Raw genomic sequence first — 18571 nt, forward strand, 5'->3', positions numbered from 1 at the left:
TGAGAAGCCGATACTCATGTGCTGCAAATGCTAATTTTGTGTCAGCAAAAAAAGGGGTACGAAATCGTAATCCTAGACATTCTTGGAACATTGTATGCGACCCCCGTTTTGTACCATGCAGCACTGTATTACGAGATGTTGTTCGACCAACTTCACCGTTCTACCATGCCCCATGGCCGTATGCATAAGCATTTCACCGGATCCATCCGTTGCTTAATCATCCGGCGTGCCAAACTTCTTGGTAGAGCGAGCTAATGAAAGACCCCGAAGCTTCCGGGAAGCGAACGCAATGCGGCACATGTAAATGCGAGCTGCTGCGCCATTTGCATTATGGCGCATGTTTTTCAACCTGATGATTTCCCATTCTTTGGCAGCCAAGATCACGTTGCAGTTGGGTGTGCTTGCTAAATTGCATTTTGCCTTTTTTTTCAAACTCATCGGAGCGGAAGAGGCAGAGAGGTACGAGGAGAAATAAACAATTCGCCATCCTGTCGATTGAACTGACGACGATCTCCATAATAATGCCATTCGCGACCACTCGGCTTTTATGAGCAATCTATGAGATGGTGAACGGTTAAGTGTTCCCATCCGCCCCACTTCCACAGAATAATGCGTGAAAATGGATATGAGTTGGCGCCCTCCCGATAAGGTCCTTATGCTTATTACAGCTTCATGACTAGCGTGTGCAGAGTGACCGTGGTCGTTAGTCAACCGTTGAGCTACCGTCGCTGTCGTCCACTATAGCACGGAACGAACAAGCGAGCGAAACAATTAATTAGAATCCACCGTCGCCCTCGATCGTTTTATCACCTCTTTCGGGCAAACGCGAAACTCCCACTACCACCAGCGACACCGACAACTCGAGCGGAACTCGAGATAATGGGAAAACACATCAACAACCCACGGCTTCTGGACGGAAAGCACCATGCCTGCTGGCAGACATAGGTTTGCCTGTGCCGTGCCCGTGCCGCGTGAGTGTGCGGTAGTGAAGTCGGTTTTCGGGAATGACCGATTGCATGTGCTCCCCTTGGTTTCTACCACTACGAACGAGGTGGAATAGCGATGGCTGTCCTGGCAGCGTGGGCTGTTGGTACAAAGCCACCTCAGGACTCGATAGAGCGACCAGGTTCATAGAGTTTCGCAGCCATCAAGACGCTTCCACATGATAGGACACAGCCGATGGTACCGTTTTCTTGTCCATGGCAAAGCCAAACCCGAATGGAAGGAGCAACAGTAGCTGATTCGAATTCGTCGATTCGTTGGAAACGTTGCTAGAGAGAGAGAGAGAGAGAGAGAGAGAGAGAGCGAGAGAGCTATGAGCTTTCACAGGATTTTCCGGCGGTCAACTATACGCATACACACAGACACGCACACCAATACAGAGTATGCTGCCACCGATAGAACCGAAACCGAAAGCTCGGCGCTGCGCATTCTATCGATGATTGCGCTTCCTAACACCAACACACACTTAACGCGCAGCTCACATGCGATGTGTCCATTCCTCCCACTACCAACACATCACCACCACCACCACCACCACCACCAGAGTAAGGATTGGAAAATGTGCTGCAGCAAGGTTTTGTGAATGAAAGCTGCGGCACTCTCGCCGCCCACACGGCCCTCTCGTCTTCCGTCCACTCGCCTGCTGGCATAAATGGTGAATGAAGGCATCCGGAGGGTTATGCGGTTGCGTGGAAAATAGGGCGGCCACCAACGAACGAGCCCGGGGTGTAAGGGAATGAGGACGAAGGTGTAGTGCCAGCTCACAGAGGTATAAGGGCTATGAACGGTCCTTTATTATCCCTGTCCGCATCACGTCCGTCCCGTTGCCGGGTAGAGCAGGGCAGGGCAGGGTAGGGCAGGGCAGAGGGTCTCGAGAACGAATAGCTAGCGAGCGCAACATAATTCGGGAGCAGAAAAAAACACAGGAAATTCCACCACCCTAACGATAACCGGCAACGTGCGTTGGTCAGTTGTTGGTTGGTTACGCGTGCTGCAACCCGGGCATCGCTGATGCAACACGATTGTCAAGGACATTTTTTTGTGGTCCGATCGATCGATGAGCAGCAGCATCTTCAGTACCACTTATTTAAAAACAATCAAACCACTCCCATCTTTCGTTCTTTTGTTAATTAAATGCCTTTGCATCATTCATGAGCCACATCTGCAATGGCAGCAGTGTTAAAAAAAAATTGAATGTAGAAACGGTTTCTCAACATTCAAACATTTACCACATCATAGAGTTTGAGATCCTTGGGCTATTTAGCGGTTTAAATTGGTATTAAAAACCCCTGAACATTACCGGTCACCAGGCGCCTCCATCATCGCGTTTGGGCAACGGAGCTACATCATTTCGTTTTCCGTTTTTCATTTCGTTTTCCGGTTGATATTTTAAACTGCGACTCGCCTGTTTATATGAGTTAAAGAATGTCCTCAAAGTGCGCCAGCATCCTTTATCATGGCAGACACAATGCTTACCATCACCAAACAGGCTTCCAAATTTTTCATGACACGCCAATCGGTCTGCTATTTTTAGCCACAAAACGACGACGCAAGGGGTTCGCAACCCTTCATTTGCATATCATCATGAGCGGATCGATTCAATCGATTCCTTACGCTAAAATCATTCCAGGCCGTAGCTAACACGAATGCTAACAACTCGTTCCGGGACTAGAAACAAGCAAGCGCCTGGTCTGACGGCGATGGGTGATTGGCCCGGTAAAATGCTTCATGCTAGAAAAGTGGCTACGAATTCATTGACGCGCTCGCAACGCACCGTACCGTCTGCTGGCGAAGTCAAAGCGAAGGAAAATTCTATCTTCTTCGTATGGAAAATAATTGATTTTCTTTTAAGAGAAAAAAGCGTAAAGAGAAGAAAGAACGAAGAGACCTCCTTCATGAGCGAAGATCATCAGCATGCGGAGACGCGGTGCCGAGAGGATGCCACAACCAGCTCAGGCGACCAGCACATCCAAGCATGCTGTGTGGAAAGCTGCCAAACAAAGACCGCATCAGCATGGACGAGATGGAGAAAGCGAGAGAGAGAGAGAGAGCGAGCGAGCGAAAAAGAGAGAGCATCTAGTTTTCCCGAAAAGGAGAAAAAAAAGCAGTGACAGCGAAACAACGAGCATAAAGACGAAGCAAACAAGCAAAAGCATGGCACCGCGGCGCAATTCAGCTCTGGTCTAAAAATAGAATTCACTGGTGCATAGTCGGTTCCTGGCAAGTTTCCACTGTACGCCCCATCCCCCTAGGACGCTGATGTATGTGTGCGTTTTCTGTTCTGTTATGTGAAACCTGACACTGCGCCATATTGAGTCGATCGAACGCCATAACGGTTCGTGGAAGTGTGGTGAAGCTTTCCTACGTCCCGGGGGGTCAGGAGGGATTTTGTGGAAGTGTACAGACGTCATCAGAGCCTCCACAGCTTCCCCGATCGATGGGTTTGGTTTCCCCATTCCCACACACACATACACTTGCACACGGTCGCGTGTTCTGTTGCTCAAAAATTCGTTCTTTCGCGGGGAAAGCTTTTGATTCTGCCGCACTCGCTGCAGTTGAGGCGCAAGATGAAACGGGAAGGGTGTTGGATGCCGTGGAGACGACGCATGAAAGAAAGCTCCGAGGTTATGACGTGATGCCCGGCCATCACAACACAAACACACCGCGACAGAGCGACAGAGCGACAGAGCGAAACCCGGAACCCGCCAGCACCCGTCGTGGAGTTCACTTTTCGCTTTGCTGAATGAAGCCGAAGCCGGAGCTGTTCTGCGCAACACCGAAGGCGCAACACGGCGCTCTCCAGTACAGTCGGTGGCTCGGTTGACGAAAAGGATTGGAATGGGGTGGGAAAGGGAACGGCAGGGGATGGGAGGAGTAGGTGCTGGGGTGCTGTGCGAGGGAGGGAATTTCATTCAAAACGTGTGGGCGATCGGCACGAACGCGGGCACGAGGACACACACATACACGCGCGCGCGCGCCGATGATCCGACCGGGGAAGCGGACGAAGTGTCAACGCTCGGATAGTGGTTCGGCCCCCTAGCGCGAGGGGCGCGAATCTATATAAGGATCCAACGCGGTACGGATTGCACGATTATTATTCCAGCGACAAAGCTAAACGGTCCTACGTACCCCCCAGTGAAGTGGCGACCGGAACCAGACGGAAACCAGAAAACGGTGAAAGAGACACAGAACAGGAAAAGTTGCCAAAAAAAAACAGAGATATAGAGAGTGAGAGAGAAAGGAGTGCAGACAATTGTTCTGGAGCGACAAACAGTTGTGTGGTGATGGTGGTGGAGTGATAAAGACCTCTGGCCACCCAATCCGCTAACCGATAACGGAACGAACGGAACGAAGGGGCGGTCGAATCGAACCGAACGCGTTCGTTTCGTTGGCGGTGTGTGTCCGCGCACTGGCACGCATGTGGTAGTGAGCGTGGGCAGTCGACGAAGGACGAAACAACACCTACGCACGGAACCTACGCATCCTCGCACGGTCAGCTCGCGGGCTCTTCGCAGCAGTTCCATCTCGACGTTGCAGCGAAGCAGACGCAGGCAAACAACCAGCCCAATCCCAGAAGATAAGAGGAAAGCTACTACTGTTAACAGCAACATCCGGTGCCACAGTGAGTTCGTTTAGTGGCCATCTAGTGTACGAACGGACTATTAGAACTAGTCGTGGCTTTGTGCATGTGTGATTGTGTGTTGTCATCCATCATTGAGTCGAGCAGCAGCAACAACAATAACAACAACAGCAGAACAAGGTAAGTGACTCACTAGCCCCTCATTTGTGGTGTGGTAGGCCATATGTTTTTGCGAGGCCTACTGCAATTCGCTTGACCCAGTTTTGAGCTAACCACCTCCAGCGCCTCCCTTGCTTTGGCATGAACCATGGGCACTGGCGTGGTTGAACCGAAAATCATGGCATGCTGCTGGACACACAGGAACGTGCTCTCGACACGGCGGCACTGACACACTGCGGATGTTGTGCACCTTGCTCTCCTGTGCTGTGCTGCAGCTCGCTGGAGGTCATCAAACCGTACCAGTTCCGGCCAATCGTGTGCAGTACCTGTTGACAGCGATATAGGTCACAGGCACACAGGCAGATGTTCTAGTGGCTGCGGCCGTTTTTTGTGGCGGTGCCTTGCGTGCCTCGAGGGTCCCATTATCGTTTGAGCGTTTCGTTAAGTGAGCTTGTGAGTTGTTCGCAGCACATTAAATAGTCATGCAATCGGAGGGTGGCTGGAGGTTGAAATGGCAAAGCATCCCCCCGGATGCCTCGCCAGCGTCCGTCGCTTGTTAGCCGTTAATGGGGACCGATGGCGCTGCTGCCATAAATTCCAACATCCACCAACATGCCATCGGCGGATGGAATGTGTCCTTACCCGGAAGATTCATGCCAATCGTGCCTCCAGGCCGACCACGGAACGCGCCTGTGCGTGTTGCGCGCTGGTGCTGGTGCTGGTGCTGGTGGATGCAAATGAATGTCCTTTGTCGGTGACACCGACGGTGGGCTGGACCCAGTAGCTCAAAAGGTCAACCATTTATCCGGGGACACACAGATCACAGCCTCTCCGACAGCTCCGCGGAGCCCGTCGCTCGATGAAGAGGCTTTCTGTGTCCCACCAGTGTCCGGGTGCGCGATGACCTTTCACGTGGCATTCCCGGAACGGATCTCCGGACGAGAGGATCCGGAGAAGAAAAAGGAGACGAAGAATCTTCTTCCACTGTTGGAGGTGGTGTAAAAGTTTTCACACTTTTGAAGCACCCGCGACGAGGGCATCTCCAGACCAGTGCGACCTATTCAAACACTTCTCTAATGAGCTCAGGGAATGGGAGTGGTAAAAGGGAGGGAAAGCGGTTTCTTCTCTCCCGCGGGAGATTGTTCTGGCCTTTGTCGAGATTCCACCAGTGCGTTTCCATGGAAAACGTTTCGCCGAAGGCCAGTTGTTTCATCGAGTGGATTCTTTTGCCAAAGTCTTGTGCTTGTTCCTTCCGGGAATTCCGTGTCCTTGTCTCGCGATCTGGGGGAAAATTACCGCCTGCCTGATGATCGTTTGAGGTGCGTTTTTGGGGAGCATTTCGGGAGTCGTTTGTTAGTGCGAGCGATTAGTACGCCTTGGAGCCGAGGGTAAAGATGGATTTATTTGCCTCCGTTTGCCGCTGGCTCTCGCTTGTCTACACGTGCGACAGGAAGGGATGGAGCAACAAAATCGGGGAAGCGTCATAAAGCACCATCAAAGGGCACCGGTAATAGATGGGGATTGGGGGCCATCTACTAAATCTCAACCGAAACCGGACAACAACCACCGAACACGTAGCGCCGACGGAAGCTCTCCTGTTTTTTATCGTCCTCCGTGACATCCTACGAACTCCAATGACACGATGAAGTTCTGTCTTGCATGACGACGATTGCATCCATACCTAACATATCACTTGGTCAGCCCGTTTGGTGACGTGATGTGGATCCCCCTCCTTATAGCCTGCCATCCACGGCGGATTCTCTTAGCGTCGTGCGAACTTGTCTGGTCTAACCAGACTAGAAGAAGTTGGTAAGGGAACGATAAAAGCCAAAAACAAAGTGAAAGACAAAAAAAGACAGTCTCCAGAAATAGTCTCCAGTGAGCGACCAAGAGACAGACCATCCAGTTGCCGGGGTTGAAGGCAACATGAAGAAAGTTGCAGAATCGCGAGAGAGAGAAAGAGATCGAGACATAAAGGGAGACAGAGCCTAGGGGAAAGAAACATTTCTATTTTGCTCGAAAACAGCAACAACAACAATAAGGCAGTAAAGAAAAAAAAATAGAAGTAGAAAGCAAACAGCAGTAGCATCCCCGCTCTATCTCTCTATCTTTAGCGTCGTCTCCCTGGCACCGGGCTCGTGCACCACTTTCGCGCCGTCTGGAATCTGTCGAGCAAAAGCGTCGGCAGGAGCAGGGTTTGCTCGACCAACACTTTCCGAATGACGCAAGTGGCCAACCTGCCAGAGTAGCAAGCAAAAGATAAATGATAATGATTATGGTCAAATAAAACTGTGTGATTCATGTCCGCAGGGCCGACTACTCAGCCGACCCATGCCGGTCCATGGGGCCCGCGTGCGTATGTTTGTCGCTTGATTGTTGCTCGTAGTGCAGATAGGGGGCACAACAAGTAAAAGCAGGACAGCGAGTGAGTGAGCGAGAGAGCCGGCGAGGTTATAAGGGTTGTCAAGGTCCCTAGCTGGTCCCGGGGAGGTCTAGAGTGGTGCGTAGTAGCAGCAGCAGCAGCAGCACCGGCCTGTATTTGTGTGTTGGTGTGTTGGTGGCCGGTAGTAACCTCTCGCAGCGGGAAGTAGTGTGTGCTCTTTCCGGCTCGTGGTGATCCAAGGCTCACAACCACCCCAGGGCGGCCGCATTGTGCTCGCTCCCTGGGATCTGGCACATCCGTTGGTCTTTGTCTCACGCCGATGACGCAAATCAAGCGTCCCCGTCCCGTGTCTCCATTACCGCACGACAGCTACCGCGGTTTTAGCTTCTTTCCGGTTTCTATCTACCGCGGCCTCCTCCGGGCAATCTCCTTGGGCAATCCTTGTGGTTCAGGAAGTGGTTCGGATAATCAGACGACCGGCATCATGGGGCCCTCCTCGCTGCCCACAACCAGATCCCTAGGAGTAACAGTTCAGTGACGCACTAGGGACGGGCGAGAGAGCATTTATTATCCCAACTTCCGATCACAGGCCCTACGGTCTAATCACCGTCGCGTGTCCCCTGCTTCATCTTTCAAACCAAAAATCAAGGGGGTTTCCTTCAAACGTGTTTTTCCTCCGTTTCTCTTCCCAGGGCACCATCGAAAGTCACAAGGGACAGGATTTAAACACACTCAACCCCTCGCCATTAACTTACTGTGGATTTCCTTCCAACACAACGGCCATGATGTCTCCCGTGGCATTGACGTCAGTGGTGGCGCTATTATGCTCCCTGCTAGTGACCCTGTGCTCGGCCGCCGGCGCACTGTCAGCACCACCGAGCTATCCGGTGTTCGGTACCAAGCGGTACACGCGCGGTAACCTCGTTCCCACGAGTGAGTACGGCAGCGGTGGCATCGGTGGCGGTGCTCTGTCCGGTGCGTTGGGACTTCCGGTGTACCACCGGTTGCCGAGTGGACGCTACTACGATGCCCCGCTAACGTCACCCCAGTACTTCCCGTTTGCACCGTACCAGCAACCGTCGAGCACCGTCGACTACTACGACGATACCGGCTACTATGGTGACGGAGCGAAGAGCTTCTACTATCTGCCACCACCACCGCCGCCGCAACCGCAACATCGGCGCTATCAGCGCAACAACGAACGCTACACGTCTTACGGGCTGCCGACGTACCGGGGCGAGTACAAGCCGACCCCGTACTACTACGCGCACGGTCCGAGCTACAGCTACACTGACGATCACGAGTCCAGCAATCCGCTGGACGATCTGCACGAGGAGATGCTGCAGGAGGACGAACGGGAGCGTGCCCTGGATTACTATCCCGTTGGTCAGGAGCAATGGTACGAGAGTCCCTCCCGTCCCGATTCGGCCTTTCTGCGCAATCTCATCCTGTACAACCAGCAGCTCCAGAACTATGGTCGGGGAATGTCAATGCTGCAGCAGCAGCAGCGGCCGATGATTGACGGTTCCAATGAGGATGATTTCGAGGATTACGACGAACCGGAGCCGGACTACGAGTACGAGGGGGCCATCGCTGACCCGGAACCGGGCTATGATAGCTACTATGGAGCTGGGTATGCAGCTCCGGCTGCTGCTGGTGGTGCACGGTACGAGGCAAGTGGTGGTAGTGCAGCTTCCAACAACCGCGACGCACTCAGCAAGCTAAGCAGTTTACGCAGCAGCATGGCCATGAATCAGATCGACGACGACGACGACGAGGAGGTGCAGGAACTGAAGTCGTTGATTCACCAGCAGAAGAGCAACCAGCAACGGTTACCACCGATGTTTGTCGACAAGATGGCACCGTTCGTGCTCAAAAACCAACAGTTCCCGGCACCACCAACACCTTCCAGTAGCTACCAGAAGCAACATCCGGCGCAATATCAAATACAGCATCAGCAGCAGCAGCAGCAGCAGCAGCAACAGAAGCAAGCCCAAGAACAACTACAAAGGCAACAACAGCAGCAGCAGCAGCAACATCAACGGCAAAAGGAACAGCAGCAAAAGCAGCTACTCCAACAACAACAGCAGCAACAACAACTGTTTCAGGAGCAACAGCGCGAACAGCAACGGCTGAAGGAGCTTCAGTTGCAGCAGCAGCAGCAGAAACAAGAGCGTGAGCTCAAACAGCAACAACTGCTACGCACGCTGTCCAGCGACTACCAGGCGGCATACGAACCGACCGACAGCTGGCAGAAGGATAGCCCGAGCTACAACGCTTACGACTACGACAATGAGTACGACGATGGTTCCTGGAGCCACTGGGATCGGAAGCGTAACGTGCAGCCCAAGAAAGCGACCTTCGCCAGCAAAACTACATCGCCAGTGACGACGACGACGACGACGAAAACGAAGGTAACAACAACGGTTAAACCAGCGGCTGTACCAACCAGCACGACGTCTGCTCCGGTAACGATCAAACCGGTGGCACATCAACCGGGTCAAAAAGAGGTCGTCTTACCGAGACCAACCAATCCACGGAATGCGTTCTCTGCCAGCCTACTGAATGCAGTCGCTCCGAGTACAGCGCATCAGCAGCAGCAGCAGCAACATGGAGTCATGAAAGTAGACCAAGGTTCCATGGCGAAGCAGATAAAGTCCAGCAAGATCTACGACACGATCAAGGCCATGGTCAACATGCGCCAACAAATGGAGGTAAGGCGAGGCTTTGTTATATCTAACCACGATGTTTCTCAACGATTCCATTAAAGCTTCGTGTATTAATCGTACGTACGTATCGTTTTTCCTTTCGCAACTCTTTCACTAGGATGCCGATCTACGCCAGCAGCTGGAACATCAGAAGCAGCTTGCGCACATCCGTAAGCGATTCGTTTCCAACGAAGAGTCGCTCGTACAGCAGCTGGATGGTCTGAAACGGTCTGCATAAGCTGATCGCCGGCACAATCTGCAAGCTCACTACGAGCCGAGTAAGTAATTCTATCCAGATAGAGAGCAAGAGCGGAAATTTTCTATAATTTCATGCGAGACAGAGATAGAACTACTATTATCGATTGATTTCACGTTCTGGATATTCCGAAGATTCCGTTTGATCCGTTTGCAAACTATCTCGTTCGTTCTTGTACTGCAAGTACTTATCTGCTCAAAACACTCGTTTTCAAAGAGGAGAATCCCTTGGTTTTCCCTTTGGTGGTCGGGTCAGAAAGGCCAGTTTATCGATTTTACAAATAACAGGCATCGAATGGCCGGAAGGCACAGTGAAGCATCAAACAGTGGAATACTAACCAAATTAAAGGAGAAACAAATGGAAAACCAAACACAAAAGCTGAGACTGAAATTATGTAAATAGATGAAAGTTAGCAGGAACTACTATACAGACAGGCTGCAAACAGTCAAACACAATATATATATGGAAGTTCGCTCGCAAAGCGGGTGATATGCCAGAGGCACGCAGGCACACAGACACAGAAATTAGAAACTTGTTATACATTTATATATATACATACCACTTGTGATTGCGGAACATGTGCAGAGTACCTAGTAGAACACGGGTGGCGGAAGACGGATACCTTGCACCGCTGGGCTTACTGGATGTTGAGCTTAGAAGTGATCGGCATCCCTCGGGTCCGCTCTATCGCGATGGACAAACAGCCGCATCCGCGTTGGGAATAGTTGGGTATTGGCAAAAAGCCACGCGATGGGGCAGCCCTAGAAGGATGTTGAATCAACGATCATTTCCCCTAGGGTTTCCAGTTCAGTTCTGCTCGGTCGTGCGTTTGGATCACCAATTCCTATACTTTTCCCGGGGAGTAAGAATAACAAATGAGCGAGGCATGTCAATTGACCGTCGATCTTTCGTTCGCTTCCGAAAGGACACTAATAAGTTCCTCCACAGTGGACCATAGGGATCAGGTCCTTATGATGATGCTGGCTCATAGACGGTTTAGTTGAAGTTGCGTTTCGTAGCAAACAAAAAAAAAACAATGTAAAAAAGACACACTTTTACACTCATACAAGCACACATACAAGGTGCGGTACGACCGGTACGGTAGATGAAAAGTGTGACACAGTCCCTTCCAAATGGCAGCTAGCGCCCTAAGTCAACAGCAGCAGATTGAAAGCACTGAAGGCAAAACAGGAACATCGGAAGTGGACCGTACACGACAAACTACCGATGGCTACCATCACTTTTCCCCACCAGTTAGAGGCTACCCCTGGGGCTACTTCGGGATAGCAAACAAGAGCTGATGGCTTAGTTTACCCAATATCAGATAAGCATAGAGAAATGGGTAATAGATAATACTGAAACGAAATTTAAACCATTTAAATCTCATCCAAATATGCTACACCATGCGCACCCTTACAATCGATGTGGCTTAGAGCGAGCAGAACATTTCCTCTATCCAACTGAACCAAATTGAAACCAGTTGGATCCACTCAGTGCTGCGATTTGAGTTGATCGCTTGCATTCGCTATGAAGTTGCAAATAGCAGATTCGTTTACATGTACCATTTGTAGCTTTTCTCCTATATTCTTATTTCTTTACTTTGCTTTTCTATTGTAAGCTCCCGCAGCCTTCGTAGCACTATGTAAATAGAAGCAAATAGCAAAAGAAGCCTTACACATCCTGCGTACCTAATCAACAATCAAATATCGAGCAAAAAGTATTATAGACAAGCTTTTAAGGGCAGACACAAAGCGCGCACTAATTAAGCAAAGCACAATTATGCATTTTTTTCTTCAAGAATGATGTTCAATGTCACGAATATATTCTAACAACCATAGACAGCCCCAAAATCCATAAAAATAGCACACTACCAGCCGGCATCGCATAACACGCCGTTTCCACATGCACTTTCACAACCGCTGTTGCATTGAACGCTTAATTTTCGCAAAACTGTTTGCATTTACGTCACAAAATGGTGGACGCTGTCGAAGATATAATATGAATCAAACAGAAATAGAAACCCTATCTAGTACAGAGAGCATGGACTGCATGTAGCTATTAACAAATCTACTAACAAAGCGTTTGGCATAAAAAAACTGTAAAGCCTGCATCTAATCTGGATAGCAAAACTAGCTTTATCAAGCTGATCGCCAATTAAACATATATAGCTATAAACGATTAAGCTATTATCGCCTGTTTAAGTTACGATTTTTGAAGTCAATTTAATATTGAAACTAAACTCTTTTTAGCTTTTTTATGCTTTAACAAATTGTCCTGTTGTTCAATAATTTTCATCACCTATGATCACTCTACGGTTAAAACATGTTTCTTTCGACCGAGTACAGCTGCAACACGCCTTCGAAAACCGATGGCTTTTCAACACTTTCACTCACTCAAATAGCATTTGCTTTTCATTATCACTTATGTTCCTTTCCGTTCCGTAAAAAAACGTGTACAAAAATACCGTTTAGAATATCAGATATAACAATACCATTCCATAAATATTGCTACGCAGAATAAAACAAAAACCCTAACAACTTATCCATATGCATGTGTATAAAACGAGCAAAAATAGAACTGCCTCCAGCCCGAAGGAAAAGAAACCCGTTTCGCAGGCCACAAAGCATCATCATTTCAAAAATACCGTCTCGACACGCAACGCCTCGGCCACGGAATAATTCGTTATTTGGGACAGAAGAGGCGCATTACGAGCTACCTCACACGGGCAGCCGACTTCATTTCAAGGGAAATCTATTTTCCGATCTGATTCCTCTGGTGACTGCTTTCAAATACCGGGGAATGGGTTTTCAATCAAGTGCATCACTGAAAACGACTGCCAGCACGGGGCTCGGGAATATTTAACTGCGAGTTCCACAAATTATGTCAGAAGCGAAGCGAGCTGATGAACAGAGCAAAGTAATTGATTATGGGAAAAGCAACTTTTTCTTTCGCCGAAAATTCATAAACTCATCCCAACTTTCTACGTCTCCTCCGGAAGGATGCTACCGGTTCCGATCGACAAGACGAATAGTTTCCTGGCGATCGAACAAGCGGTCGCGACTCGGCTTCCGGCCACGGGGCGCCAGTAAACCAAACGCGCTCGTCTCTACCGGTGCCTCCATGGTTTGGCCGTATGCCAGCGCGGTCCACCGCCAAGGGCATTCACCCTTGTCATGGCAGAACTGTGAAACGCCATTCGGTTTGGCTGGAAGCTCACGGAGGAATCCGGATCGCGTCCGACGGCAGGGGACCGGGATTACAAAAAAAAAGGAACCATATCCCTGTCCCACTGTCGGTCCGCTTTGATTTGTGCGATCGCCTAACGAAACCATTCAATAGTGAAAGAGAGAGAGAGAGTGAGTACATACGATAGGATCCGGGAGCCTCTCGAGTCTCGAGGATGGCAGAAGAAAGCTTCGGAAGAATGTCCTGCCCTAATGAAATTTGGGGCCCTGTCCGGCCATCGCTGAAATGGTCATTTCAGTCAGCGAACCCTTTTTTAACGAACCCGAGCCGAGAAAACCCACCAGGGTCTGCGTTCCCGACGAAGGTGAAGACACCGAAATGATGATGCTTTCGCAAAAGCGGGAAAAAAGACTAAAGTGTGGCCAATTCATCGAGAAAAAGATGATAAACGTGAAGAAACATGATAAGGGACCCGCAAGCAAGCACAGGTACTGTGTCTAGAGGCTGGTGGTAGTGGGGGCTGCCGTACTATTGAACTCACCCCAAAACTTACCGGACAACCGTAGTCAATCAACACAACGGATAAAAGATATCGACTAGGTGCTAGGGGATAGCCTAGCAATTTGGCCGCAGGCAGGAATTTGATTGGATGAAGTATGAACCGGGCGTACGGTGGTGTCAACCGCAAAAATCTAAACCGAACGAAGCCGCAAGAAATGCTCGCGTTCACAAGATTTGACAATAATGATGAGATCGTTTTTAAAGCAGCCTGTTGGTCGGAGTGGGTGTATGTATGCGCGTGTACGTGTTTGTATAGGGATGAATGAGTGAGCAGTTGAACAGATGATGGAAATGGTCGAACTTGATGGCAAGGAACGAAGGTTGTTGTACTAGACATTACTCAGTTTGTTCATCGTTTTGCTAGCAATGCTCTTACGGTAGTTCGATTGTTCGAAGTTAAAACAGGGCGGAACCATCGCTAGAAGTTGTGCCAACAGAACCTATTTTATGAGAATTTTTCCTTCCCTTTGAAGCGATCCAACGTTCATCCTACTTAGCGAGAATTAAAAAAAACCACTACCACTAAACCCATGAAAAACCAATAGTCCCTATCGTTCGTTTGCAGCTGCTCTTTTGGCTTTCCAATCAGGCGGTATGTCTAGGAATGGAAGGACTTAAAGGTCGGATCTGGTCGAGGAAAGCATGTATGCATGTAACCCCTTGAAATGTGTGTATCTGTCTGTGTGCGAGTGTTTGTACTGAGGGTGTAAAGTTCGTGTTATAATAGCATGCAGAGCCTCATGTCCTGGCAAATCTAGGAAACATGAATGTAAGGACGCAACGGCAGCGCAAGTTCGAAATACCGATGCGACTGTAAAAGGATGGAATGCAAACTACTGGAATGATAAACGCAAACAAACAAACAAACAAACAAACAAACAAACAAACAAAAAATGCTGTTACCTGCACAAATCACGACGACGAAAAGAACGTTGAAAACGCGATAAGCGGAGATCCCTGGGCTGCTTCTTGAGGCAGAGCGCTAACCACGCTACCAGTAAGGACGGCGCCCAACACATCGCCCTGGATGGAATCGCCCATCGAGAGCTGTCGTGTTGTCGCGTGCACTTACCAGGTGTGTACTAACTACTAAGGAGGTATTTGCTAATTATATAGCTGTGTTACAGCTACCAACCCACGTAGGTGCAGGAGCGGAAAAACTACCAAAAATTAACAAACATACATAGACAATGAGCATTCGCTGGTGATAGTAATGTTAATGAACAGTGGAAATCGTTTGGAGAGCGGACCAGCGCATCACTGAAGGATCTTATTTTAAAATCATTTTACGATATGACTTCAAGGATGGAGTGTAAATTGGCCAAACACATTAGCCTAATGCAGCGTGGATGGCTGCCAATTTTTACCAATCGAAACAATAGATGCTCTACTTACACTAACAAAACCAATACCGAGGATAATAGCAGATAATCAACAGAAGAAAAAAAACATTCCAGAACACGAACAAAAGGTGGTTGAGGAATCGAAGCGATACAGTGAGCAACTACTAGCCAATAGCTAATAGCATGTGAGGCAAGGCAAGACCTAGGACTGGCAAAGAAGAAATAGGCGAGAGAAAAACAACATTACAAATGTACATATCTTCTCTAATGCATTGAACCTAATTTACACCCTATGCTATCGTGAGTGTACGCTTGTCGAACCACTCCCGGTTAGCTGCTTTGTACATAATATAAACACAAATATATAGATATATACTTATACATATATATTGTATACATACAGAACGCCTATGTGTTGCTTCTTCGGTGAGAGATCATCTAGTGAACATCCGAATCGGAAAGAAATCTCTGTGTTTCTCCGGGCAAACCACATCCGAAATCGTTCCCCGCCGGATCCGGTGAATAGGGAACGGCCATGCTGAGATTCACGAACTCCTGCAGACACTGCTTGAGCAGACGAGTTTTTAATAATCTCTCTCCCACCAACATCGTAGGTATGCCCTCGTGCACGGGCTGTACGAGGTTTGATTGAGGCAATCAAGACTGTTTTCAAACTCTCCGGCGCCCTTCTGCCAACGTTTGTTAAGAGCGACGAGTACCCTTCTCGAGCATGGCGCAACATATATCCAGCCCGGCTCCCACATGGTGGTAAAACCAGCAATCTTCGAAAAGAGTGGCTAATTTTTAACAAGAATATTGCTGTGGTTGTTTATAAACTTGTTGCTTGCAATCCACTTCGTGCAAATTTTCCTTCAAAGAACAGTATACACCACACCCATTGAAAGATCACTGAAATGAGTGCCCCGTTATCAGTCTTTTTCTTTCGGTTCCGTGTGTCCAGCCAATCCTATTCGCCAGTTGTCGTTTGTGGGGGTCATTTTTCACCATTTAACCATTCCGTGATGCCGTTTGAGGGTGGGCAGTAGACAGCGAACAAGCGAGCACAGAACTGCGGTGGTAACCACGCTCGTGGCTACCCTCCTAGCAGTAATATTTCAATCAACTTCACCAGCCTGTCATGTCGATTGTACGTGACTGTGAGATGGTCTAGTTGCTTCTTGGTGCGCCAGTGGACTGTCCGGTGCGTAGGCGTCGCAGCTCCTTTTTCCCGGGAACCCAAGGAACAGGCGTGTGAAAGACGATTCCAACGTTACACCATGGTTTCGCTGCTAGCACCTTGGCCCTCATGGTGTGCACCGAGAGCGAAAAGCAATGTTTTCGAAATCGCAAACAATGCGATATGGGCTGCTGGAGAACTCACTAGATGGATCCACTAGACGGTAACGGGATACACTGGAATGACTACGGTTTGATTGGTTTGTAGTTGTAGTTTATGCAGATAAATGCTTTCCTGCGGTTTAGCAATATCAAAGGTATATGCTAGCTACCCGTTAGTAGTTATCCAATCGTTAGTTTGATCCATTTAAAAGTAATGATGCAAGTAAAGCGAAAATGCCGCCGAGGATACGCACGAGAATATGCTGTCGACGATGCATCTGTTAACTGCAAGTACTGTATAGAATCTGTGTAGGAAAAGATTGCAAAATTATGCGTCAAGAGTTTTTCATTGGTACGGGAAGTTTTTTGTGCAGAATACTTCCAAACAGTCACGTTATGCTCTGCTACTTCATAAATCGATGTAAATTAGTCAAGCAGCATCAATTACATGCTCTAATTTCATTGATCTTCGGAGAAAGGTTTGTGAAAATGAGCCCCCTCTCTATTTTCTCAGAAAATGAGCGAGGAGGTCGTGGCGGCTGAGTCGACGTGAAAGCATCTTTCCATATGCTACAATCACATTTCGATGCTTACCGTTGATCGGCTGCTTATTGAGTAATGAAGAGTCAGTTGTTTATTTAAGCATAACTATAGCTTTCTATCGAATTTATGGAACCATTTTACTATGATGCTATGCAAGGCTCTATTGGCTCTGCCCTCCGCCCTTATAATAACAGTGCAACCTTCTCGGAGGCATGACAAAGCATCACAAAGCAATGCCAATGCCATAACGGACAATTCATGGTCAGGATAAAATGTGGAAAATTGCGCAAAATTGCCGTTAGCCCTGGCGCTTTGATGCAATGAGCGAAGCTGGATGAACGGGCCAGGAATCTGGATTGGCCAGCAATCAATGGCATTCCAACCCTGAAGGTGAACCGGATAAGCGGCATTCCAACCAAACGTCCAGCGGTCCTGGGGGTGCAACCAGCCCGGTGAGTGGTACAGTTATTGGTCATATTCGGGGAAAACCCCCTACCGGTGACCGGTGGAGTCATTGGAAATCCATCCATGCCCTTGTCAACCTTATGATGGACTGGGCGGGTTGGGTGGCGTTGGGTATGATTGTGCGCTGGCTTCGCATTACCCTATCATCTGGACGCGCGTAGGACAAGCTGTGTCCATGCGCAGGTGAGACGAAAGAGGCGGAAGGCAATAGCTAGGAATTCATTAAACACACCACCTCGCACCGCCAGACCTCCGGGGAAGGACCAGAAAGTCCCAGCACGCGAACGGCGCAATGGTAAATGTCGCTTCGCAGAGACCCGTTTTTCCGTGCCCACCAAGACAGTACTGACCAAGTTGCCGATAGCGAACCCCGTTCTGTCCGGTACTGCCCATTGACCGTCCAGGCACGCACGTTGGCTATGGCCTAAGCCTGAGCTGTTTTACACCCATGCTCCAGGCAGCACGCTGATCGGAGTGGGTTTTCCGCTCGTCATTTCTCCGAAAAGCAGTTAGCCAACGCGACCAAGCCTATACAAACGGACGCGGTCGGGTTTCCGTTTCTGTTTCGTGGAATACATTCGTGAAAATGAGTTTTCGTGCTCCATCCAGCGTGTTCCGCGATAGGAGTAAAGCAACTGCTGCTGCACAGGGTACGGCGCCGATACCATGTTTTTCCGAACAGGACTTTCCCATTTGCAGGCCAGTGGGATCGGTAAACGCTTAGATCGGGTTGTTCCAGCTTTTTCTTTCGAATATTCAACCGGTATACACGGTTCCCGGTTCATGTGTTGACCGGTTCATGTGTTGTTCAACAGAATACCGGGAATTACTATTTGTCGATTCTACTGTTGATTTGTCATGTCCACTGTCGTAGTGGACACGTGTTGCTAAACCAATAAACGCTTTACTTCCGGGTTCTCAGTAGCTACGACCCGGTGTGTAACAACGGCTTTATGGCTTCTTTTAAACATCTGTTTGATCTGTTGAATGCGCAAATCATTGTGGAACGCGATCATGAATGATCGCAGCGTCAACGTTAATACAATA

At 49.1% G+C, this 18571-nt stretch overlaps 1 protein-coding gene across 1 annotated transcript; it reads left to right on the plus strand.

Annotated features, from left to right (window-relative positions):
- The first annotated feature begins 4116 nt into the window (after positions 1-4116).
- On the plus strand, positions 4117-15559 carry LOC126570168 (GATA zinc finger domain-containing protein 10-like). The gene is made up of 3 exons (XM_050227720.1): positions 4117-4762; positions 7817-9838; positions 9951-15559. The coding sequence occupies exons 2-3, from the start codon at positions 7907-7909 to the stop codon at positions 10068-10070; spliced, it is 2052 nt and encodes a 683-aa protein (XP_050083677.1). The 5' UTR covers positions 4117-4762; positions 7817-7906; the 3' UTR covers positions 10071-15559.
- The last annotated feature ends 3012 nt before the right edge of the window (positions 15560-18571 follow it).

This window comes from Anopheles aquasalis, chromosome 2 (genome assembly GCF_943734665.1).
Source record: "Anopheles aquasalis chromosome 2, idAnoAquaMG_Q_19, whole genome shotgun sequence".
Taxonomy (NCBI): Eukaryota; Metazoa; Arthropoda; class Insecta; order Diptera; family Culicidae; genus Anopheles; species Anopheles aquasalis.

Coding starts and splice junctions, on each gene's coding strand:
- LOC126570168 (XM_050227720.1), top strand. CDS start 7,907: ATGATGTCTCCCGTGGCATTGACGTCAGTGGTGGCGCTATTATGCTCC. Junction 9,839..9,950: donor ACATGCGCCAACAAATGGAG/GTAAGGCGAGGC, acceptor CTCTTTCACTAG/GATGCCGATCTACGCCAGCA.